This window comes from Cuculus canorus, chromosome 10 (genome assembly GCF_017976375.1).
Source record: "Cuculus canorus isolate bCucCan1 chromosome 10, bCucCan1.pri, whole genome shotgun sequence".
Classification (NCBI taxonomy): domain Eukaryota; kingdom Metazoa; phylum Chordata; class Aves; order Cuculiformes; family Cuculidae; genus Cuculus; species Cuculus canorus.
The window spans coordinates 7,581,108-7,602,067 of record NC_071410.1 but is presented as its reverse complement, the minus strand read 5'-3'; the positions used below and the strand labels follow the sequence as shown (position 1 = coordinate 7,602,067).

The 20,960-nt window shown below is 42.0% G+C and overlaps 1 protein-coding gene across 16 annotated transcripts in view; it reads right to left on the bottom strand.

The window, feature by feature from the left end:
• The window catches only part of MAP7D3 (MAP7 domain containing 3), a 46,621-nt gene extending 27,218 nt beyond the window's left edge, over positions 1-19,403 (bottom strand). For all 16 annotated transcript variants that reach the window (XM_054075214.1, XM_054075213.1, XM_054075216.1 and 13 more), the window contains exons 1-4: positions 19,280-19,403; positions 3,911-4,012; positions 2,943-3,023; positions 1,383-1,546 (exon numbers count right to left, since the gene is read on the bottom strand). In XM_054075214.1, coding sequence (XP_053931189.1) covers positions 1,383-1,546; positions 2,943-3,023; positions 3,911-4,012; positions 19,280-19,346 — 414 coding nt within the window. In that variant the 5' untranslated portion in view covers positions 19,347-19,403. The remainder of the gene's footprint in view (positions 1-1,382; positions 1,547-2,942; positions 3,024-3,910; positions 4,013-19,279) is intronic.
• Between the last annotated feature and the right edge of the window lie 1,557 nt (positions 19,404-20,960).

The following is a 20,960-nucleotide window of genomic DNA, read 5'->3' as shown; positions in this document are numbered from 1 at the left end:
CCGAGATAGCTTCTTTAAAAGTGATTATTTTCTAATGTCAGAGTACAAAAGTCAAGATCTGTTTTCACCTTCTGGATGAAAGCCAGGCTTACAGGTCAAATGCATGCTGTTTTTCCACCTGCAGGATTCTTCATGTATGACTCTATACGTACAAAGCCAACTTCCTCCATGGAAGAAGTAAAAGACAATGTTAGCACCAATCTATCACTCGTTGGCTGTCTTCCTTGATTATTCACCCCAGTGGCCCCTTAAACTACATCTATCATCCTCAAAATTACATGAATAAATGTACTACAGGCTTCAAAGCAATACCTCTTGAAGCATAAGGGATGCTCCGTGCTTAAAAGTAGTAGCTTAAAGAGATGATACTGCACTGGACTACAGTCAAGGCCCACCCAAACATTTCTGCTCGTTCTCAAGCAATGTAAACTATTCCATGAAGTTCAAATGGAATATCCATCTGAACATACCCAGAAGCTGACTACAGATAACCAAACACCAAAGTAGAATACTGCCAGTTGAAAATGGTAAAAGAGATGTATTGCTAGAGCAATGTAACAATGGTTGCATTCCAAATGAACAGCCAGCCAGGCTTATATGCCCTTCATCAATAAGTCACATCAAGTTCTTACAACTAGTTTATCAAAGCACACGCGCACATCATGCTTTTATTGCTGACACTTTGGAAATGAACCCTTTCAGAACTTGCATCACTAGCAGACCTACTCTTCAAAGGGGATGGCATAACTTCATATATTTATTTCCACTTTCAGCTTCTACCAATCTTGCAATGAACTCCACAACTGAAATACTGCTCTGCCGGTCCATGTGCAGTCAAAGCAAAGGTGAAGTGTCAAGTAAGAACAGTCAATACACAGCTCAAAGCAGCAAATGCTAACTACACAGATAAGGCGATCAATGGCACGACACAGAGTAACAAACTGTAATTTAAAAGAACTGAAGGAACCCGAGCCTCTTAGGTAACAGTGGAGCTCCCAGGCATTAAGACACAGCATTAAGAGAAGTCTAAGACCTGTCATCCATGCTGATTTGCAAACAGAACCTACAAAGTGCCCCAAAAGGAATCTAGAAACGTAGGAATATGGGGTGGGGTTTTTGCTTATGTGAAAAATAATCAGTGGCCAAACAGCAATCACAGCTCCTGAAGTCGTGGGTGCCTCGGGGATTATTAAAGCCAGGCCTGGGTTGGGGAAGGACACGTGTCTATACAGTCTACTGTACAGATGTGGAAAATATTTTACATTCTAATACATTTGCCATTTCCGTAACTTTCTATTTCACACCACTTACTGCCAGAGCATGGTAATACAGGAAACCAGCGTACGAATTTCTTTAAAACTATAGAACTGGGGACACAGTACCTTTTCCTCCTCTATTTTTTGTTTTCTCTTTTCTTCTACTGCTGCCCTCCGTTGTTCTTCTTTCTGCTTCTGTTCTTTTAGCTTTCTCTGCCTTTCTTCTAACTGTTTTTCATACTGGAGTTTTGCTTTTCTTTCCTTTTCAAGGATCTGTGTCTCTCTGGCAGCTGTAAATTTTTAAGAAAAAATTAAAACAGAACTTAACTATTTATTCACATTAGAACACGACTTACAGGAAAGAGACTACCAGGCAAAATTATCACCACTTAAAGCTTAAACATACAGCAAGATTAGCTTGCAGTGCTGGATGACAGAGGTGTCTTTAATTCTGTCCCCAGCTGGGCAGGAATTAGAACCTTTCCTGCCATTAGACCTTACTGTCTAGACAGGAATGTCAGGATATGCATATAGCTTATGTTAAGCACACACTTTTCTTGTCATCATAATAGCCAAGTCTTTCAAAGTAAGTTCAGTATCACAGTGCAGAATCTTCCGCGTCGTTATTTTCATTTTTTTAGAACAAGATATAATGAAAAGGTTTAAAGCACCAAGTGACAAGATGGAAAAACCCCACAATTACTGCATCCGAGTTCAAAATAGTCGTGTCACTATTCTCTGCAGCCTCCACCTAGGAACAGCTGTGTGCAGTTTAACAGGAAGTTTCAAGTCCTGTGACAAAAAGCCGGTGGTTGAATAGACAGTGGGAGTATTTTCTGTGGCTAGAGAGGTGAAATGAACCGAGATCGGATAGTTATACCAACAACGTACAGGCAGTATCTAAACAAGGCCCCCCAAATCCTTCTGAATTTATAGGTGTCTTACACCCATCCTTTCTCCGTGTTAGAGTAACACAATCATTCCCATTCCTGTGTACTTTTGTTTTTATGTAAAGAAACAAACATAAAGGCCAGAGAGACAGCACTCCTTTCAAGCTGGGAGACCAAGAACCAGGACTGCAGGGCATACCGTGACCCTTTCATCTCTTGCTGCACATCCATGCACTGATTCACGTCACAAACAGCACGAAGCTGGGCAAGAGTTTTATCGTCTTCCCTAGGTCTCAGATTCCTTGCTAAGATAAAGTGTATACTGCTGACACTTCAATCCTGGAGCCATTTCACTGTGCCAGGAAACAAGGGGAGCAGTGTTCAAGGCAATTGAGCCATTCAACTAGTTAAAACTTTCTTGATTTTCTCTGAATCAGCATACTCCGAACCTCAGCATTCAGGGCTCCAGGAAGCAGTTCTAAGCTAAAAGTTACCCTTCCAGAAGTGCTTTTGTCAAGGTATTCAATAAGAAACTGACCACATTTGCTTCGTAATCACTAACAAATGGAAGGTCAGAAGTAACACAGAGCTTGAAGAAGCTAAAAATCTCAGGAGCGTTTTCCTCTCAAACCTACTACCTCCCTGTTTGGGTTCACAGATGTAAGACCAAGAGCAAACCTCTTCTCTTGTCGCCAGTAAGCTGAAAGAAGTGACTGAACAAGGAGTAAGAAACTTAAGTTATTACTTTACCACAAACATTTTAGGAAACTGTATTTTAAATTAAACAGGAAAATACCATGTTGCCTCTCCCGTTCTTCTCTACGCTCCCTGGCCAGCCTTTGTCTTTCTTCAGTTTTCAGAGTGGAACCATCTATCACTGTCAAAAGAAAAATTGAAGATGCATAATTGTCAGTTAGTTTGAATATTCAAATAAAGAAAATATAACTATATAAACTATACAATGATATTATAACTAATAAATGAATAAAAAAGTCAAAAGTCTTTACTACCAAAAGGAAGATTAAAATTCTGAGAGAGACACACATACCACCAAAGCTATATAGAGATTAAAGATGTCATCTGAAAAATTCACAGGAAGCTGAATATCCTCCTTTTCCCCCTTTCCGTTCTCTCACAACGACCAAGCCACTATTTCTAACAGGTGCAGCAGAAAGCAGGCACAAGATTAAAAGGCCCAATGCATAGGGTTGAAAGAAAGCCTGGGCAGAACGACGTCATGTGTGAGAACACACACTTAGTCCAAATTCAGCTCTCATCCTCATTCTTGTAGACATTAACTCCTATGATTAAGAATTACAGGAATCTAGGAAAACTCAATCTGAGAACAGATAGTTCAGCCATCCTTACAAATTCAAAGGGTCGCTAGGAGAGCTACCTTGCACGCTAAGCAGAACCAAGACTGTTTAAGTCTTGCAGGTACAAAAACTTGAATTTCACAAGAAGTGACTAGTAACCTGACCAGAGCATAAAAAAAAATAATCATCATCTATCTTTGTTGTTATGTCTTGCTGACGAGATAGGCAACTTCACCAACTGAACTCCAAGCGAGGAAAGAGCAAAACTCTGTCATCAAAACCAGACCTTCAATGAATCTACAAACCATCTACCGGGTGCTTTATGCTCTGTTGCCTCCTGCAGAAAAACCATCAAACTTCTTTTAAAAAAGATATTTTTTTTACATTTTCTGCTAACTCTCCCTTGTGAATGCAGTATTTCATTAAGAACAATGACCAATAATTATACCTGGTTTAGTTGCTGTCTTTAAATTTATTGAGGTCTGGACTGCAAGAGGGCTAATTCCACTTTGGCTTCTTCTTTCTTCTGCTAATGCCTGAGCTGCAGCAACTGTGAGGAAAAAAAATTATTCCATATTAAGAAAAGCTCTACGACCAAAACTCATTAAATAAACATCTAAAATAAATACACAAAACTCTATTTGCGGTTGCAGATCCTTTTATTAAATAACTATCTTGCGACAGTTCAACTTGTAAGAAGAAAAAAACTTGTCAAATGACATTTCAGACCTGGCACGGCTTTTCTTTGTAAAAACAATAGTTATAAACCCTTATGTTTTACAGTGTGTAGTGAAGGACCATAGAGTTTAAAAAAAACAAACCCAAAACTTACTAAATAACTTTGCTAAAGTATTGTGTTTGTTATTAGAAAAGTTGCAAGTCTGACTGACAATAAAGCCCCTTTGCTACTGCACATATATTTGCAGGCTGAACACATATATGTAACAGCCGATCAGCATTGGCAGAATCAGATACCAATGAGACCTAAGCAGGGAAAAGTTTATGAAGACCTTCCATTATTTCATGATGTGAAACAAAGGGGATTAGCTGCATAAAGTAAACGATTAAGGAATGCTTACAAAGTACCTGTAAAATTAGATCTTCAAAAATAAGGTTTAATCACAAATTATACTCAGTAATTTGAGTATTTGTGCAGAGACCCATTCACCTTATTCGGGTTTCAATTATTTCGAGTACAGCGAACTGCAGGGCTGTGACTCCCAGTTACTCATACAGAAATGAAATGCTAGCAAGGTTAATTTTGCTAAACAATGAAACCCATTAAGAAGCCAGGGAGGGTAATTTACTGTATCACTTTCCACAGATTTTCTTTATTTTGCTATCACTTTCACTTTATCTAATCACCTTTCAGGACGTGAAGGTGAAGCATTACAGGGCACACTGTAAGACAGCATTACCCCATTTTCCTGCACAGCTTTGAACAGGAGTGTCCTTACAGCAGCGACACCTTGTTCTCACCTTGGCTGACAGACCCAGGGAGATCAACCTGGTTCTTACAGCAAAGGCCAGCTTTGTTGGAAGCAAGAGAACACAGCATGCAATCGGCCAAACACAAGCAAGCCCACCCCCTTTTTTAAACAGAAAAGGCAATCCACAAAAGTAAAGCGTGACCTGCCGTGATTACAATGGCAACATCAAGGCTGAGCGGTAGAATTTGGTGTTATACTTTAAAAAAAGACAACGACAGCCTTGCCAGTGATCTCAGGCTTCCCTTTAACAGAGTAGTGCAGAATGCAAAGGAGGAAGGAAGAGTCTCCCTCTTCTCCATGCATTGCCATGACAACTCGTTGTCTCATGGTAATAACCCTCCCCAAGGCTGTGCCCAAGAACAATCACCTCAAAGTGTTTAATCCCATGTGATGTCAGTGATAAATGCTGACTACAATACTTATTCAGCAACTCTAAATTGTCACCCGCAGCTGTTTCCATGTCTTGAATTCATTTTCCATTGCAGCACCAAACAAAAGTCTTCCTCACTTCCACCCATACATCTCCGAGTCTCCTTTCAAGCAAGTCAGGGACCAGATACACTGTGACACGGTGAGATTACCAATGGGCAAAGAGAACAGCTAAAAAAAGGGCTCACTGTAACTTCACTGTGTAAAAGTCAGTCAAAAAGCTCATTCTGTACACTGTTGCACATCACGTGGACGGGGATCTAGCCCCAAAATTCACCAAGCGAACAACAAAATCATATATCGTAGTGGGACGTGTCCCTGCCCATGGCAGTGGGGTTGGAACTAGATGATCTTTAAGGTCCCTTCCAACCCAAACTATTCTATGATTCTATATATCCTCAATACAACTAGACATTAAACGGCCTGAGGAAAGCCAGCCTTACTGCATGTGCTTCCGAGGGCAAAAATACACAGCCAGGGGCTTTATATCCAATGACACCTCTGTAGATCACAGAGCCAGAAAGACCATAAGGCAGAAACTCAGTTGCACCTTTTCTCCCCCAGCAGCAAGGGAGGGAAAGGAGCCCAACAGAATAACCTCTCCCTCCTACACCAGGTTTGGTGAAGACCAACACGGGAATTTTTCCTCAAGGCTCAGAAACTTAAAGCATCCAAATTTCTGTAATGAAATTACTGTAAGAAGCAAGCTGCAATTTAAACTCGTACAACATTAATCTTGTTTTACGCACTTAAGTATTTAATTATTAGAAATCTTGCTGAACAAACCAGTCACAATGGATGTAGGGGATTATGCATCTGTTTATTTATATATTTTAAAAATAAACAAACACTTGAGTAATGTACATGATTAGAACGCACTCATTCTAAAAAAAAAGTGTAACATTTGCAAAGCAATTAGTCAGTTCATCTTGATTAATTAGTTAAGGTTGCAAAAAATTACTTGAAGTTCTATTGAAAAGTGGGTTACAGAAATGGTACAGCTTGCGAAGGACACAGAGGTGAAAACAGTCTAGAAATACTTAGCCAAAGGATTTTGTATGTCAGTTGTATTTACATTTGCTGCTCCTATGTTCAATATTTGCATAGAAACAAAGTACTTACAAATTCGAAAGCAGCAGATTTAGAGGCAGGAGGAGCGCACCTTCACGGTACACAGAAACAAGGCATTTCACTAACAGAAAGTTCAAATTAAAAGCAAACTGGGTATTTGAACAAAACATTATTGAACAGCCACCACGTTAGATGCACCCCCAGTAGGTATGAGCTCTACTTCCCCAAGTCTCAGGTCAACAGACAGGATTTACAACCCTTGTAAGTACCTCTACAATAACAAACTGTATCTTTCTAAATGCACATTGTACTACAGCAAGAGGGAAAAAAAACTGCATACTGTTGTAGTCTGCAACCCTTACGAAAAGACAGATTTTATTTTGCTTTAATGTGATGAAGGAAATCTTAATTTTAATACGTTATTTAAATATTCGGAAGGCATCGATGCCTATATTTTCTAGCCTAGTTTTCCACAATGAATGCAGCAGTTTGCTACGGAGCAAAGCTTCACTGAAAAGAATTTTCCACAAAATCTAACTATCTCTGTCAAATCAGCCTAATGCTCCTGTAACGACGGTACTCCAGAATGGGAAACCAGTTAACAACCATTTCACCACAACCTGGATCACACGCTGCGTTAGCGGGACATGCCTTCATGGACATATGCAGTAAACTTCCTGGAGAAGAAAAATTCTCTTAGAAGCAAATTAAATCTCAGTTCTGTCCTGAGCTTCCCCTCTCACAGTAAAGGCTTTCACAACTATAATTTGTGACCAGCAGAACGTGTGTGCTTGTTTTACAGCAGCCTACCTTTAAATACTTCATCTAAAATTAATAATAGTACAAGCCACACTCGTGGCCAATAATATTTGCATTCATGCATAATAAAATAGGGATATTTGGAAGACAAAATGGTGAGGTATTTTGGGAAGCAGTTTTCCTTCTGCACCCTTGTCACCGTTTAGCGCTATGTGTCTGGCCAAGCATAGCACGGATAAACCAAACCAACGGAAGCACCAGGAACCAGCTGCTATAGGAGGCAACGTGCCAGATGAAGCCAACTCCTTTTTCACCTTGCAGCTCACAGTCCCGCTAAGCGGGCAGGTACGGTGGGGCCTCCCTTGCACCGAGCATGACAGCGCTTCTCTTCACTGATCAGATTTCCAATTTGCCCTGAAGAGACCGGTGCTAAAAATAAAACTTTATTTCTATTTCCATCCTCGCATGGAGTTAATACCCTCGGCTCTTGCCAGGGCTGTCAAAGGACACACACAGTTGCTGTATTTAGTAAACCTCATTAGGGACTGAAGCGGCTCCATCCCGTTACGAAGTGAGGTTTAGGGCTTCCATCCCATCGCCTCTCCTGCTATCTTTGACCTAGACGGACGCTGCAAACCAAAGATACTTGCTGGGAAGTTCAAATTTGTTTTCTGTGTTGCCTATTGGCTTCTCGTTACCTGCTTTAAACTCGCTCTTCCCTTCCTGTGCTGAACCAGAACAGAGAGCAGAAAGTGCTGGCTTTCACAACAATCCTCCTGGTTCTTATGATTTAATGATTCATTATGCAAAGCACAAAACCAAAAAAAATCCAGGATAAGCCTTTGAAACGGAAGTTGGGAGGTCTCCTGAGTGTTAAGCATTGCTATGGACCACAACATTTTCAGGTAAGTTTAAAGCAGGTAACAAGAAGCAGATAAGCAACACATAAAACAAATTTTCCAGCAAGTATCTTTGGTTTCATAACAAACTGTCAGATCTGCACGATGCCAGTTTTGTCTTGCTGCACTTCAGGCAGCTACTGTTTGTCTAGAGGACAGTCACACTTTTCAGTAACACCCTTTTTATTTCCATAATATTTGTACGTGCTTTCAGGAAAGCTAGAGGAGTCAGCATTCAAGTTTGAGATTTCTACTCATTAATTAACACAGGTTAAGACAAACAGATACAAGATCAAGTGTTAGATGCTTTAAAGATTGAGTATTGGGTTTACACCATTACTCCTTGTTTAAAGGACACCAGAAGAAGGCTGCGCCCCCACAAACAGGCAGACAACACAGAAAGTTTCTAAGGATGAACAGAAAAGCCCTCTCTGCATGCATTCCCCTCTCCCCTGCTTTCCCCCTGCTTTCCCCGTTGATCCTCACATCCCATCTTTGGGCTGCGAGGACTGACAAGCTCCACAACCAAGCAGGCGAGCCTCACTGTGGGCACCTTCTGATGGCCCAGCTGGAAGGCAGATGGTTCTCCTGTTTCGCCTGGGCAGCCACCAGATGGGATGCACACAGATCTCCAGAAAGCAGTGCACGCCGTCTCTCAGATTCTGTTGGACAGAAGAGCTTCCTGTTGTCTTATCCTTATTCCTGACTCTATCTGCACACTTTCATTCTCTATTTATTCCCTGCATGGGATACCTATTTTATTACCTATGTACTTTCCTCCCCTTACGTCCATTTCTGCAGTCAATTCTCTACAACAATTTGGTTTTCTTCTCAATATTCAAGGCAGCTTAGGGTGATTTCTTCTGTTCATCACAACTATCAATTCCACTGGAAAATCCTTGACGCACGCATCCCTTTGTAGTATACAAATTAGCAACTCCACAAGTACGTATTTGAGAAATATTTGCAAGAATATAAGTTTTTACTTTCTCTTAAACATCCACATTCAGATTAAGAGCTAGAAACATAAAAAAAAAAATCACACCATGAACAAAAACCCCATTACTTAATTCTTATAAGGAAACCTACAAAGATACAGTTGAAGCATTCTCACAGACATGTTGCTGTATTTTTTCAGCTGAGGGCACGCTCAGAAAGGCACCAGGAAGGCTGCTGGAGTAATTTGTGGGCTGATCTCTGTATACTTTTCTCTGGAGGAAGCACACACTCTAAATCAAACTTGAATGTAATAAAAGCACGGACCAAGGAATCAAAATTTGTCCTTAAAAGACTTTCTACAGCTAGAGATGCTATGAATAGAGCAGTGCCTGAAAGCCACATCAGGTGCGTCCAAAGGCTCGTGATAAGTACCATGAACATGTCTCCAATAGAGGTCTTACCAATACCTGCTACTGCTTATATTCTCTTATTTTAATCTTGCTCACACTGCTCAGCCAAGAGTTACGCTTCTCTTTATTTAACAGGAAAAGCAACTGCCAGCATAATGTTTAAGGAGGGCAAAGAGATGTCATCAACTCTTGCAGAAGCCATCAGAAGGTTGGTAAGCAGCACTGCCTGTACTGCACACAGAGGGCTGACAAACCAAATCCATCCCCTTCTCTGGAAAAGACATGCGGCTTCACATTTTGGGGCTCTTCATTAGTAAGGTATGTTATTATTCACCACTTGAAAGAAATTAAACCCAACCACAGCAGATAGTCTCAGTCACTCACTGGCTTTCTCCTGCCTTCACTTTCCCCTTTGCCACACTTACTTCCCACATGGTTCTTCCTCACCTTCCCAAAGGAGAAGTATTCGCATTCTGCACGATCCATATGTCACTTTTTTTTTTAACCATTTTTCACCATCTCCTTTGATATAACATGATCTGTATAAAAAGGCCCTCCGAAGGGGACACCTCTACAATTCCCACGTTCCTAATACAGCAAGCTTTAACGCAACTCTCCTAACTCCCCCCTTTTACTTGGCATTAGCTATTAATCTGTTTATTGCATTGTGCTTACCAAACTTATCTGCACAATGACCTCTCTTTGGAGCTGATGCTTCCTGCATAAAGGATATACAAGCCTTACACTTCCAACTGTGTTCTTTAGGAAGCAGCCATACATTGGTGCCTTTGCTGTCTAGAAGCACAGTCTCAGTAAGACACAGCCATAGGGAAGCCACGGGTTTGGAGAGGCTGGAGAGCTCGTTGTACTTCTCAGTGAAAAAACAAGGCACTAAGGTACTTGTACTCTCTTAAGATTCCACACCAGAATACATTAAGGCTTCATTTAAGATGTAAAGAGAATACTTCTTCACAGTTTCAGTGGGTTTGCAACTACAAACTCTTCTCGTCAACTGCAAAACAAACAGAAATTGCTTTCATCCACCCCGAGTGATTTCTTTTATTAGACACTGACTGCAATGCTGATGCAATAAACTATGGCTAAAAGTCCCTTGTGAACCTTCCCAAGTGTAACAGAAATCAGTATTTACCTGTTCCTGCACAGTGGAAATTTCGAAGTATCCCGGTAGACTCGAATAAAGTGAAAGCAGTTATAACAAATATGCCCTTACTTAACTTCAAGGGACACACTGTGAAAGTCAGTAGTTATGTGACAGAAATGAAATGCTTATATATTGGTGTATACAGATTAAACACTCCAAATCTGAGAGAATTAAGACACAGTTTTAACAGCTACAGAAAGACCAGAAAGGTAAAATGGTGGAGATTTAAACAGAGTGGAAGATTATTAGTACCGATGCTGCTGTCCAGACAGTTTCCTTTCTTTAATAACTCTTTCCAATGCCTCAGGCTCCTAAAGTACCTTAGAAAACAAATGTTAACATGGTTTGCCCCTCTCTTTGGACTGGCTTTACAGATGTCAGAGCAGTTCCACTTCTGCTCTGAGCAGTTTAGTTCCTGCTGTAATTCCAGCTGAAGCGCTGGCTAAAGGCAGGGAGCAGCAATCAGCTCTGCTTCACTCCTCCAGCTCTGGAGGCAGCCTTAACCTCACTCCTATTCACACTCCTGCACAGCCATTGCAAAACATCACTTCAAGACAAACTTCTGTTCTTTTCTCCTCTTTTACATCAATGGGTAAAACATCACCCATTGCATTATTTCTTTCTTTTGTATTGCACTGTCCCTACCACTGGAAATCAGCTAACTTCCATCTACTACTTCCCCCTTTCCTGAGCAGTCTGGCTTCTTCTGCTTGCTGGAAGCACACTGGTAAATGCTTTTGTCCTCTTGTTTGCAGGCTGGCTATTGTTCGGTACACCCACCCCAAACAATGCCAGCAAAGAACACAGCCTAGCACTACAAGTCACAGCGGACTTGAGACAAACCCTATGAAAACATCATTTTAAGCTTTCTTTAGATGGAAGGATAATAGCTCTGTTGCATGACAGCAGTGAAAACTACTGCTTCTGCCTTTCACACTCGATGAATTTCTTATGGTAACTTTAGAGCTCAATCAAACACTGCCTCTGCTCCAGAAGAAAAGGGACCGTGGTGGCATTTACCCCCACGGGACCAACCTCTAGACTCACATCAAATCACTTGGTACAGCCGTGCACCAGAACAGAGCTGGAAGACCCCGACACGTCTGCAGCACTTTGAACACAGCAAAGCCATGGTCTATAGCAGAACACACTAGTGCCAAATGTAAAAGGATTGAAAAACTTGACCGACATAAAAATGAAAGCTTTAAGGCATTCCACTACTCATAATGTAAGACCCCAGCAAAGTAACTATGAATCAGTCCCTGCCCCACCAGAACGGGAAATGAAAAATGACGAGTGTAAAAAACCCAAGCAGGATAAAAGGTCAGAAGAGACCAATAAACAAACTCCATTTTTGCTTAATTCATTACCTAAAGGCAGAAAATCTTTCAGAGAAATCTGAAAGTGACTGAGATGACATTCACTGATCTGGTCTGGAGACAACCATGCTGGGTTTTGAATGTCCAGAACACAACTTACGCATCACTGTGCAGCAAAATGGATGTTCCTTTAAGAAATTATCTTGGCAAAACTAAGCAGAGGATAAACTTTGAAATGAATAAATGTATTCTGTTAAATTATATTCTTTAAGTATAAAGATCTCTACAGGATTTCTGCATTCTTGTAGTCAATTCCATTTGGTCTTGGGAGAGGGATTTTGACATTTGGAAGCTTTAAAACACTTGCCCAGAGAAGGCGATTCAAAGGCCACTTCGCTCCCTCCCAAGACTCAGGTCAGTGCATGTGAACAGCAGAGGGTGATTGTGAATTAAAAGCCAACAGTATTTTGTAAGTTCCCTGGAAATTCTGAATGCAAGACAGAGGAACGACAGAGGAACTCTGAGCACAGCTAGCAGCAGCAGCACTTTCTTCAAAGGCAACTTCAGCTGTGGATCCTCTTCCTAACAAGCAGAAGTTCAAAACTAAGTGGAAAACGAAAATAATTTAGAAGAAAACAAACGTCAAGCAACCTTGCCAGCCTTCCTCAAAAGCAAACACTTGTGTCTGAGCACAGCGAACAGCACAGGCACACAGGCAACTGAGGCTTCTCTTTCTAATAAAAACACATCTGGCAATATTTGATTTTTCTTCCATGAATCCCACACTCCAAACAAGTTAATCACCAGCGTCTAGAACAGTTTTAATCACTGGACAGGCATGTGCAAATACATCGAAAGCATCTCATCAATTACGAACTATCTCGTTGTAAGTTGCATAACTGGAAGCTAAATGGTGCTAATTTATTTGTGGTAGATCAGAAATTTGAAGCCCCTAATTTGTTTTTAAAATATCACAAGTCATCTGATAAGTCACATCCAGAGAAGTGATTAAAATCACTTGCTCGGAATTTTATTTGACTGCCAGCACCTCCAATTATTTAATCAAGTATAGAGACAGCAGCATTTGATACCCCTTACCATCACAACTAACCCAGAGTATTTCTTCCATTTATCTCACTGCAATCCAGTGCTTTTCTTAACTCTTATCACTTTTAAGAACTAAAAATTAATAATAGCATATCAGTACTTTAAATATTCCTATTTGCTTTCTTTTTGAAAGCCACAAGTGTATTCAGAAGCAGCAGTCCTTAATTCCAGTCACATTTCAAGGTGGTACAGATAGGGACAGTAAAAGCCACAGTATCGCTGGGCTCTAACCAATAAAACTTGTGATCCTGGCAAGTCATTATTTGTTTAATAATTCCAGCTGAATTTAAGTGTGGAATCCAATTTTACCTTTTGTAATTTCAACACATGAAGAAATATGTAAAGAATGGAACATTCTGTAGCAGAAATTTCCAAAATTATGCTTTTATTCCTATGGTTTTGAGGGGTTTCTTGTTTTTGCTTTATAGCATGTAAGATTTCTTTTTTGAATGCATTTAGAGAAATCTTTTTAAATTTAAAATTTTAAATTAGAATAAAACCTTTTTTATAAACCAGTTGGAACTGGAAGTAATCTTCAAAATGTTAAGTACCTAATATATAGTATACATCTTTATGAATCAGCATTAAATTATCCCTACTCTGTACTACTGCATTTCCATGAACAAGAAGAAAATGAAATTAAGGCACACAGCCATTCCAATTACATTAAGTTCTCAACCTGACTTGGGAATGTTCTCCCTCCCCACTGAGATCTACAGGAAATCCAATTTCTGTGAAGTTCTTTGCATTTATCATGTTGGCACTCTGTAAAGCAGTGTAACTACTATTTCCACGCAGCGAAAGAAAGACGGAAACACAGAAAAACCCTTAAAGACCTCCAAAGTTACTAGGAGTCTGACAAAACAAGGAGCTGAAGCCAGACCTAATGAATGCCAGTTGTACGCCCCACTCACTGGGCCACCTTTCTCCACAGATGGGACGTGGACAAGTCATTCATACAAACACCATCGAGTAAGACAACAACCGAATGCTGAAGATGCTTTTACTGTAGCATCCCCATGCTATCAAAAACTTGGCAAAGGAATAGGTTCCTCGTCTTGCAGCTTCCCAGACAAGGTTTGAAGCCCACCTCTATTCACAACCACTTTGTGCAACCCAAACGCTTTTAAGGATCCAAATTCAAAAGTAAATTCTCCCTCTTGAAGCAAGCAGCTCTGATGCAGAGGTGCATTCATTGGTGGTCTGGCTGACAGACATTTCTGGACCCCAAATCATTTTCTCTAGAGAGGACTCATCGGCTTCTGTTCTAGGATTTTGCCACCAAGAATGCGCCAAGGAGTTCTCTAGTACTTATACAGGTGTTGGCATGCACTTGGGTTCTTAAGTTACATTTTATAACCATGACCTAGAGACCAGACATATCTGCTTGTTCCCAACTCCTTGTTTGAGCAATGAAGTTTCACTATTAGTTATCCATGCAGCCTTTTTTCCAAGCCTATTCTGTGTATGAGTATTTGGTAAAGAAGGTACCAGGAACTGCTCCAAGCAAGACAGACAAAGCCAGATGGTGTCACTTATACAGTAGAAACAACTGATGAAATGGAATGAAGCTGTCATTTTATTAGACAACTTCCGACCAAACTGGGCTTGGCCACGCAGGCCATGGGAATTATGCCTGCAGCTAGATCTGTTGAAAAAGACACTTTATTTTTGTCCTATGTCCTCAGACAGGTTTCCCAAAAGACCATCTAGATCTTAGAAAGGAAAATAGACATATAGTGTTTTAATATTCTGTTTTGAATGACCCTCACAGCAGTGATTCAATACTTTGTGAAAATCCTAGAAACAGTGAAGCCAAGGGCTGTCAAAAGCAAATACACATTCTCTACCACTCAGGATAGGAGATTTTAGTATTTCAGTGAAAATAAAGATAAAACAATAAATGTAGACTACAACAGCTTAAATTATAGATGTTTTTATTCTGATTGGCCATACCACTCAAGAAAAACCTCACTTTCTCAGTAAACTACAAATAACTGACCATGGCCCTCTTCTCAAATCTTAACAAGCTCAGCAGTGCTTATGGTATTAGAACAGAAGCCAAAGTTCCTCTTCATCCCTGAAGGATGACAGCAGCAAGCGTGGATCACCAGAATGGAGTAAGAAACTGCCATTTTTGCACTGCTGTGTCACAGCATAGAATCACAATTAATTTCTCATTTTAAGTGACATTCATGCATCACAGACAGAAATGTTATTGTAGCAAATCCTGTTTGTTATCCACCTAAAAGAAATATGATTAGATAAGTGTGTAAGGGCAGAAAATTATTGCCAAGGAGTCAGAGAACTGACCCAGCAAGCATGATTTGGCCTGCAGAATCTTAATTACAGCCTCAATACTAGCTTGAATTGGCAAGAAGATTCTCCTTAAACTTACCACATGGGTAGGAAAGTTAGCAATGAGCATCACCATGGGATTCTACACTTTCAACACCTAAAATAATTAACAAGTCCCAATCAGCCACGGAACAAACCAGTATCAAGAGGCTGGTAACAGGGAGCAGAAGCAGGAAACAAGAACCCTGTGCCTTGAAATAACGACTTGCAAAAGGAACCTACTCAAAAGGTTCCTATACAAAATTTATATATATGTCCTAGCTGGACTACCAGAAGGAGCTGCGGTTTCTCAGCAACATGCTGCCAATTTATATTTATTGGCCTCAATTGTGAGATTCCCAACCACAAGTTCTTTGGCAAAGGACTGGAGGTGCTCACAGCACTGTATTTGTTCTGTATAGAGATGTTGTCCAGATTGATTAAGACTGCGAAGCACATGACTGCTCACAGATCAGCAAAAATGGGGTGTAAGTTTTGTAGTTTGCAGGTATTTTGTAACAGAGAAGCTCTCCAGGAAGCCAACTGAGTTTAGAAAGGCAGAAATTTATGTTCCTCTCCAAATCTGCCAAATGGTAGCATGGGACAGAACAAGGTTCCTCCTTCTGGTCTTTTTTTTTTTCCCTCTACATCTTCCCAAAACAGCTGCGGTATCAGACTTGGTTGCTGCTTACAACTTCACCAAACAGCAGCAAATACAGTGGCAGTTATCTTTCAAATTCCACTGTTAGTCACTGGATTGTGAGGATGATTTCTAAACACCATCTGCTTTCCCCAGAGAGCGAGGGAGTGCCACTGACAAGACAGGAGCAGAACTGCAGTGGCCGGTACGCTCACAGACACGATTGCTTCAGTTCACATTTGCAATGAGTTCATCTGCTAGCACGCAACTGCTAGAAATGCATTCGATGTAAATGGAAGTTTAGATTCTGGTTCAGTGACTTCTACTCCCCCAGGGGAAAAAAAAAAAAAGAAATCAAGGTCTAGCCTTTCCAGGATATAGTGAGGGAGTTTGGTTTTGTTTTTTTTAAAGATGATGTGCACATTAGAACATGTGCATATCCAAAGGGAGATGGAGCTGCCTGGTTCAAAGAACATTTTGCCTTTGGTTTTGGGACCGAATCTAGGTCATGACAGCTGTCAGCAACTCTGAGTGCCTTCTGCTTTAGAAAAACTTAGGAGCCACAGTTTAGGAGCATCCAATATACAAAAGAAAAGTCAGCAGTTCTAGCTGTGAGGATAAGGATCAAATAGATATGGTCCATGCAGGTGAGAAGCGCTATGTTTTGGCAGATAGTTATCCTCTGGAGTTTTAGATTGTCTTAGCACTGAATGAGAAAGACAAAGTAACTGAACAATATTTCTGACATCAACACACTGAAGAAAGATTGCTAGATAAGAACTGTGCAATCAGGACCTTTTGCCAGCACTCTTCTCTATGACGTTACACAGATACCTTGAAAACAATCAGGCTGTCAGTATAGCTTCTGCATATAGTTCTGGTTCGTTAGTTTAGATCAGACCACGAATCACAGAGTATCTCAAGTAGGAAGGGACCTATAAAGATCATTGAGTCTGACTTCCTGTTCCTCACAGGACTAACGTAAAACTAAATCACATTACTAAAACATATATAGCAGTGGAGATGCTGCAGGAGTCACTGGTACGTAGAATAAGGAATCATTCTCCCAGTCCTTACTAAGAGGGGAAAAGATGGTTGTATTATCTCCAGTCTGGCTCTTATCAGATGTGTTTTGCTTTCCCCCTCATCTCCACTTCATCAAATCTTTTATTCATTGCAGCTTATCACTATCATTACAAATAAAAGCTTATAGAGTGAAGATTAATACAACTGGATCATGCTTTCTTTTTATAACACATAAAAATGCATATATAGACTTTATGGTTTGCTCATCTGACTTCAGCCACTACTGAAAACTTACTGTTCCCTAATCATAGAATCACTAGGTTGGAAAGGACCTACTGGATCATCGAGTCCAACCGTTCCTAACAATCCCTAAACCATGCCCCTCAGCACCTCATCCATCCGTAAATACTAATAATACATGAAAATGTCAGGTAGTGGTTTAGCTATCTCTGGTCCTTGAGTGCTTTCTGAATTATGGTTCTTTTTAAGAAATATGTCTATTAAAACTACACTTTTTGAAGGCATTAACTTAAAAAAAATAATAAATTAGGAAAGAAATAATTTATAAGTCTGGGATAAGAAATTGTTCACTTTTTCTAACGGCTCACCCACAAAACTAAGAAATTATGCTTGGAACACACATCTCACGCAGAATATGAAATTACACTTGAAACAAACAACATGCACAGAATGCACATCTACCGTTTATCCAGTAGCATATAAAAATACTTTACTTTGTTTCCTCTTACAGCTGTTTCTGAGACATAATTTGGAAAAACAGGAATGTTGGTCTTACTTCAGAACTCCGGCCATATATGCACTAGCTGCTGCAGGTAAATTATGAAAAGTGAAATTAAGCTTGGAACATGCATCACACATGCAGAATATGAAATTACGGTTGGAACATAGGTAAGACACGGGATACGAAATGATGCTTGGAACACACATTACCCATATAGAATATGAAATGATGCTTGGAACACACACCACACATACAGAACGCACTTCTACCCTTTATCCGCTGGCATATATGAATACTTTATTTTCTGTTAACAGCTGTTTCTGAGGATAATCTGGGAAAACAGGAATGTTGTTCTCACTTCAGAACTCTGGCCATGCATGCAGGTAAATTATGAAAAGCGGAATTAAGCTTGGAACATGCATCACGCATACAGAATATGAAATGATGCTTGGAACATACATCCCACACAGAATATGAAATTACACTTAGAACACACATCACATACAGAACATGCAATGATGCTTGGAACACACAGAGGATATGAAATTACACTTGGAAACCACACACAGAACACTCATTTTGGAGTGTAACATCACTAGAGACCTTGAGTATAAACACACCCGAGGACAAAACCCGCGCAGAGTTTCTTTACCCCTCTGAAGACACGTTAAAAAAAAAGTGAAAAACAATAACCCCCCCCAAGCCATTTATCAAATCTCCATCGGTGCCACAGCGTCCCTGCCTTCGCTGCTGGCAGGAGCAGCCCCAGCGCGGGGCGGAACAGCCGCCCTGCAGCGCCGGAGCCCCGCGACGAGGAGCCCCCTCCGCCCCGGCTGCCGACAGGCGCCCCGCAAGGCCCCTCCCTGCCCGCTGCGCTGCCTGCAGGCGCCCCGCAAGGACCCCCGTCCTGCGCCCGGCAAAGACCCTCCACTTGCACCCGCTGCCTTCAGGCACCCAGCAAGGACACCCCCGGCCCGCACCCGCTGCGCCCGGCAAGGCCCCCCCCCCAACACTCCCTGCCTGCAGGCGCTCGGCAAGGACTCCCCCCCTGCACTCGCCGCCCACGAGCGCCCGGCAAGGAACCCCCCCCTGCCTGCGACAACCCAGCATGGGCCACCCACCCCCGCCCCAGGCACCCCCCGCCCCGGGCACAGGCGCCGGGCACGGACTTCCTCCACTACTCTCTGCCTGCGAGCGCCCGGCAAGGAACACACACACACACCCCCACACACCCACCGCCCCCCGGTCCTAGAAAGGACCCCCCGCGCAGCGCCCGCTGCGCTGCCTGCAGGCGCCCCGTAAATCCCCTCCCCTTGCACCCGCTGCCTCCAGGCGCTCGGCAAGGACCCCCGCCTGCAGGCGCCCCGACGGACACCCCCCCCCCCCCAAACGGGGCTCTGGCAGCAGCGCGCGCGCCTCGCTCCCCGCGGACACAAAGCGCGGCGGCCCCGCGACAGACTCCCCCTTCCCTTCCCGCCCGTTCTCACCCATCTGCTCCCGCAGCCCCTTCAAGGAAGAGCAGCCCCCGGGGGGCGCGTCGCCGCCCTCCGCCATCTTCGCTGCCGCCGGGCGGAGGGGCCGCGCGCAGAGCCCGCTCTGCGCAGGCTCCGCCGCCGGGGGGGGGACAGAAGGGGGCGGGGGGGGGGCAGGAGGGAGGGCGGCGGTGGCAGTACCGCCCCGCGCTCCGCCCGCTCGTGGAGCCGCGCGCGCTCAGGCAGCCTCTCGGCCTGCCGCCCGGTACGGCGAGCGGCCGCGGGGGTGGGCGTTGGGGCCGTTAGGACACCGCCGCGCCGGCAGGGAGTTGGAATTGGGTCTGTAAGGCTCCTTGCAACCCAAACTATTCTATGATTCTATGATACTACAAAAGACAGGATAGGGGATTTTAGTATTTTACACAAAACCACTGATACAAGAAGTAGTTACTATTACAAAAAGTGAAATATTTTTGATTTAAGTTAAAGTAGAGTTTCATCCAGTGGGAGATGTCTGCCCATGGCAGGAAGGTTGGAATTGGATGAACTCTTAAGGTCCCTTCCAACTCGAACCATTCTATGATTCTATGATCTAAGCAACTGTGTTCTTTGCAACTTGAAATTATGGTCTCCCTCTGAGAGCATGTTTTCTTTAAAACAGTGCTTTTGCAGACGCTTCATTCTTTAGAGATGATAACACCTTGCGTGAAGTCTGATGTGCGCTGAGCAGATGTCTTTTCTTCTGCAATCACCTCTGCTTGCAGCCTTTCCCTCTCTCAAATGCGAGGTCAAGCAGAGAGCTGGAGCCGACTCCAAATTAGTAAGAGCTTTGACTGTTGCAAATTTTCATAAGATTAAAAGTAGTCCTTGGAGAATAATAGAATATGCATAAGATTTCTGGGAAAAATTATACGTATCCACATAAGTGGGGAATATATTCTGTAACCACCGTTTGTCTCATTGCACACAATTGATGCAGATCACTCTCTCGGCCTAATAAAGGATGCTTGCCTTCTAAAACTCCAAAATGAGTATGAGTTTTATGTGCCAGCATTTTCGATATCACTGCAAAGGACAGGATAGGAGATTCAAGTAGTTCAGTGAAAATGAAGATAAAACAATAAATGTACACTACAACAGCTTAAATTATAAAACATATATATATATGTTTTTATTCTGATTGCCCATTCCACTCAGGAAAAACCTCAAAAACCTCACTTTCTGAGTAAACCATGAATAACTGACAATTCCCCTCTTCTCAAATCTTAACAAGCTCAGCAGTGCTTATGGTATTAGAACAGAAGCCAAAGTTCCTCTTCATCCCTGAAGGATGACAGCAGCAAGCATGGATCACTAGAATGGAGTAAGAAACTGCTATTTTTGCACTGCTGTGTCACAGCATACAATCACAATTTCTCATTTTAAGTGACGTTCATGCACCACAGATAGTAATGTTGTTGTATCAAACTATTTTTTGTCATCCATCTAAAGGTTTACGTCATAAAACAAAGCAGCACAGCAAAAAAAGCCAACCCAGATTTCTCGAATCCTTGTTCTATATACACCTCTTTTTCCATCTTCCTTTCATCAACGACCATCAGAAAATATCACCAGAATGCTTTATATTGATTCTCTAGCATAAAATACTATAGGCGCGGTACAAACAAAATGGTCAAACTGTCTGATAGAATGTAAT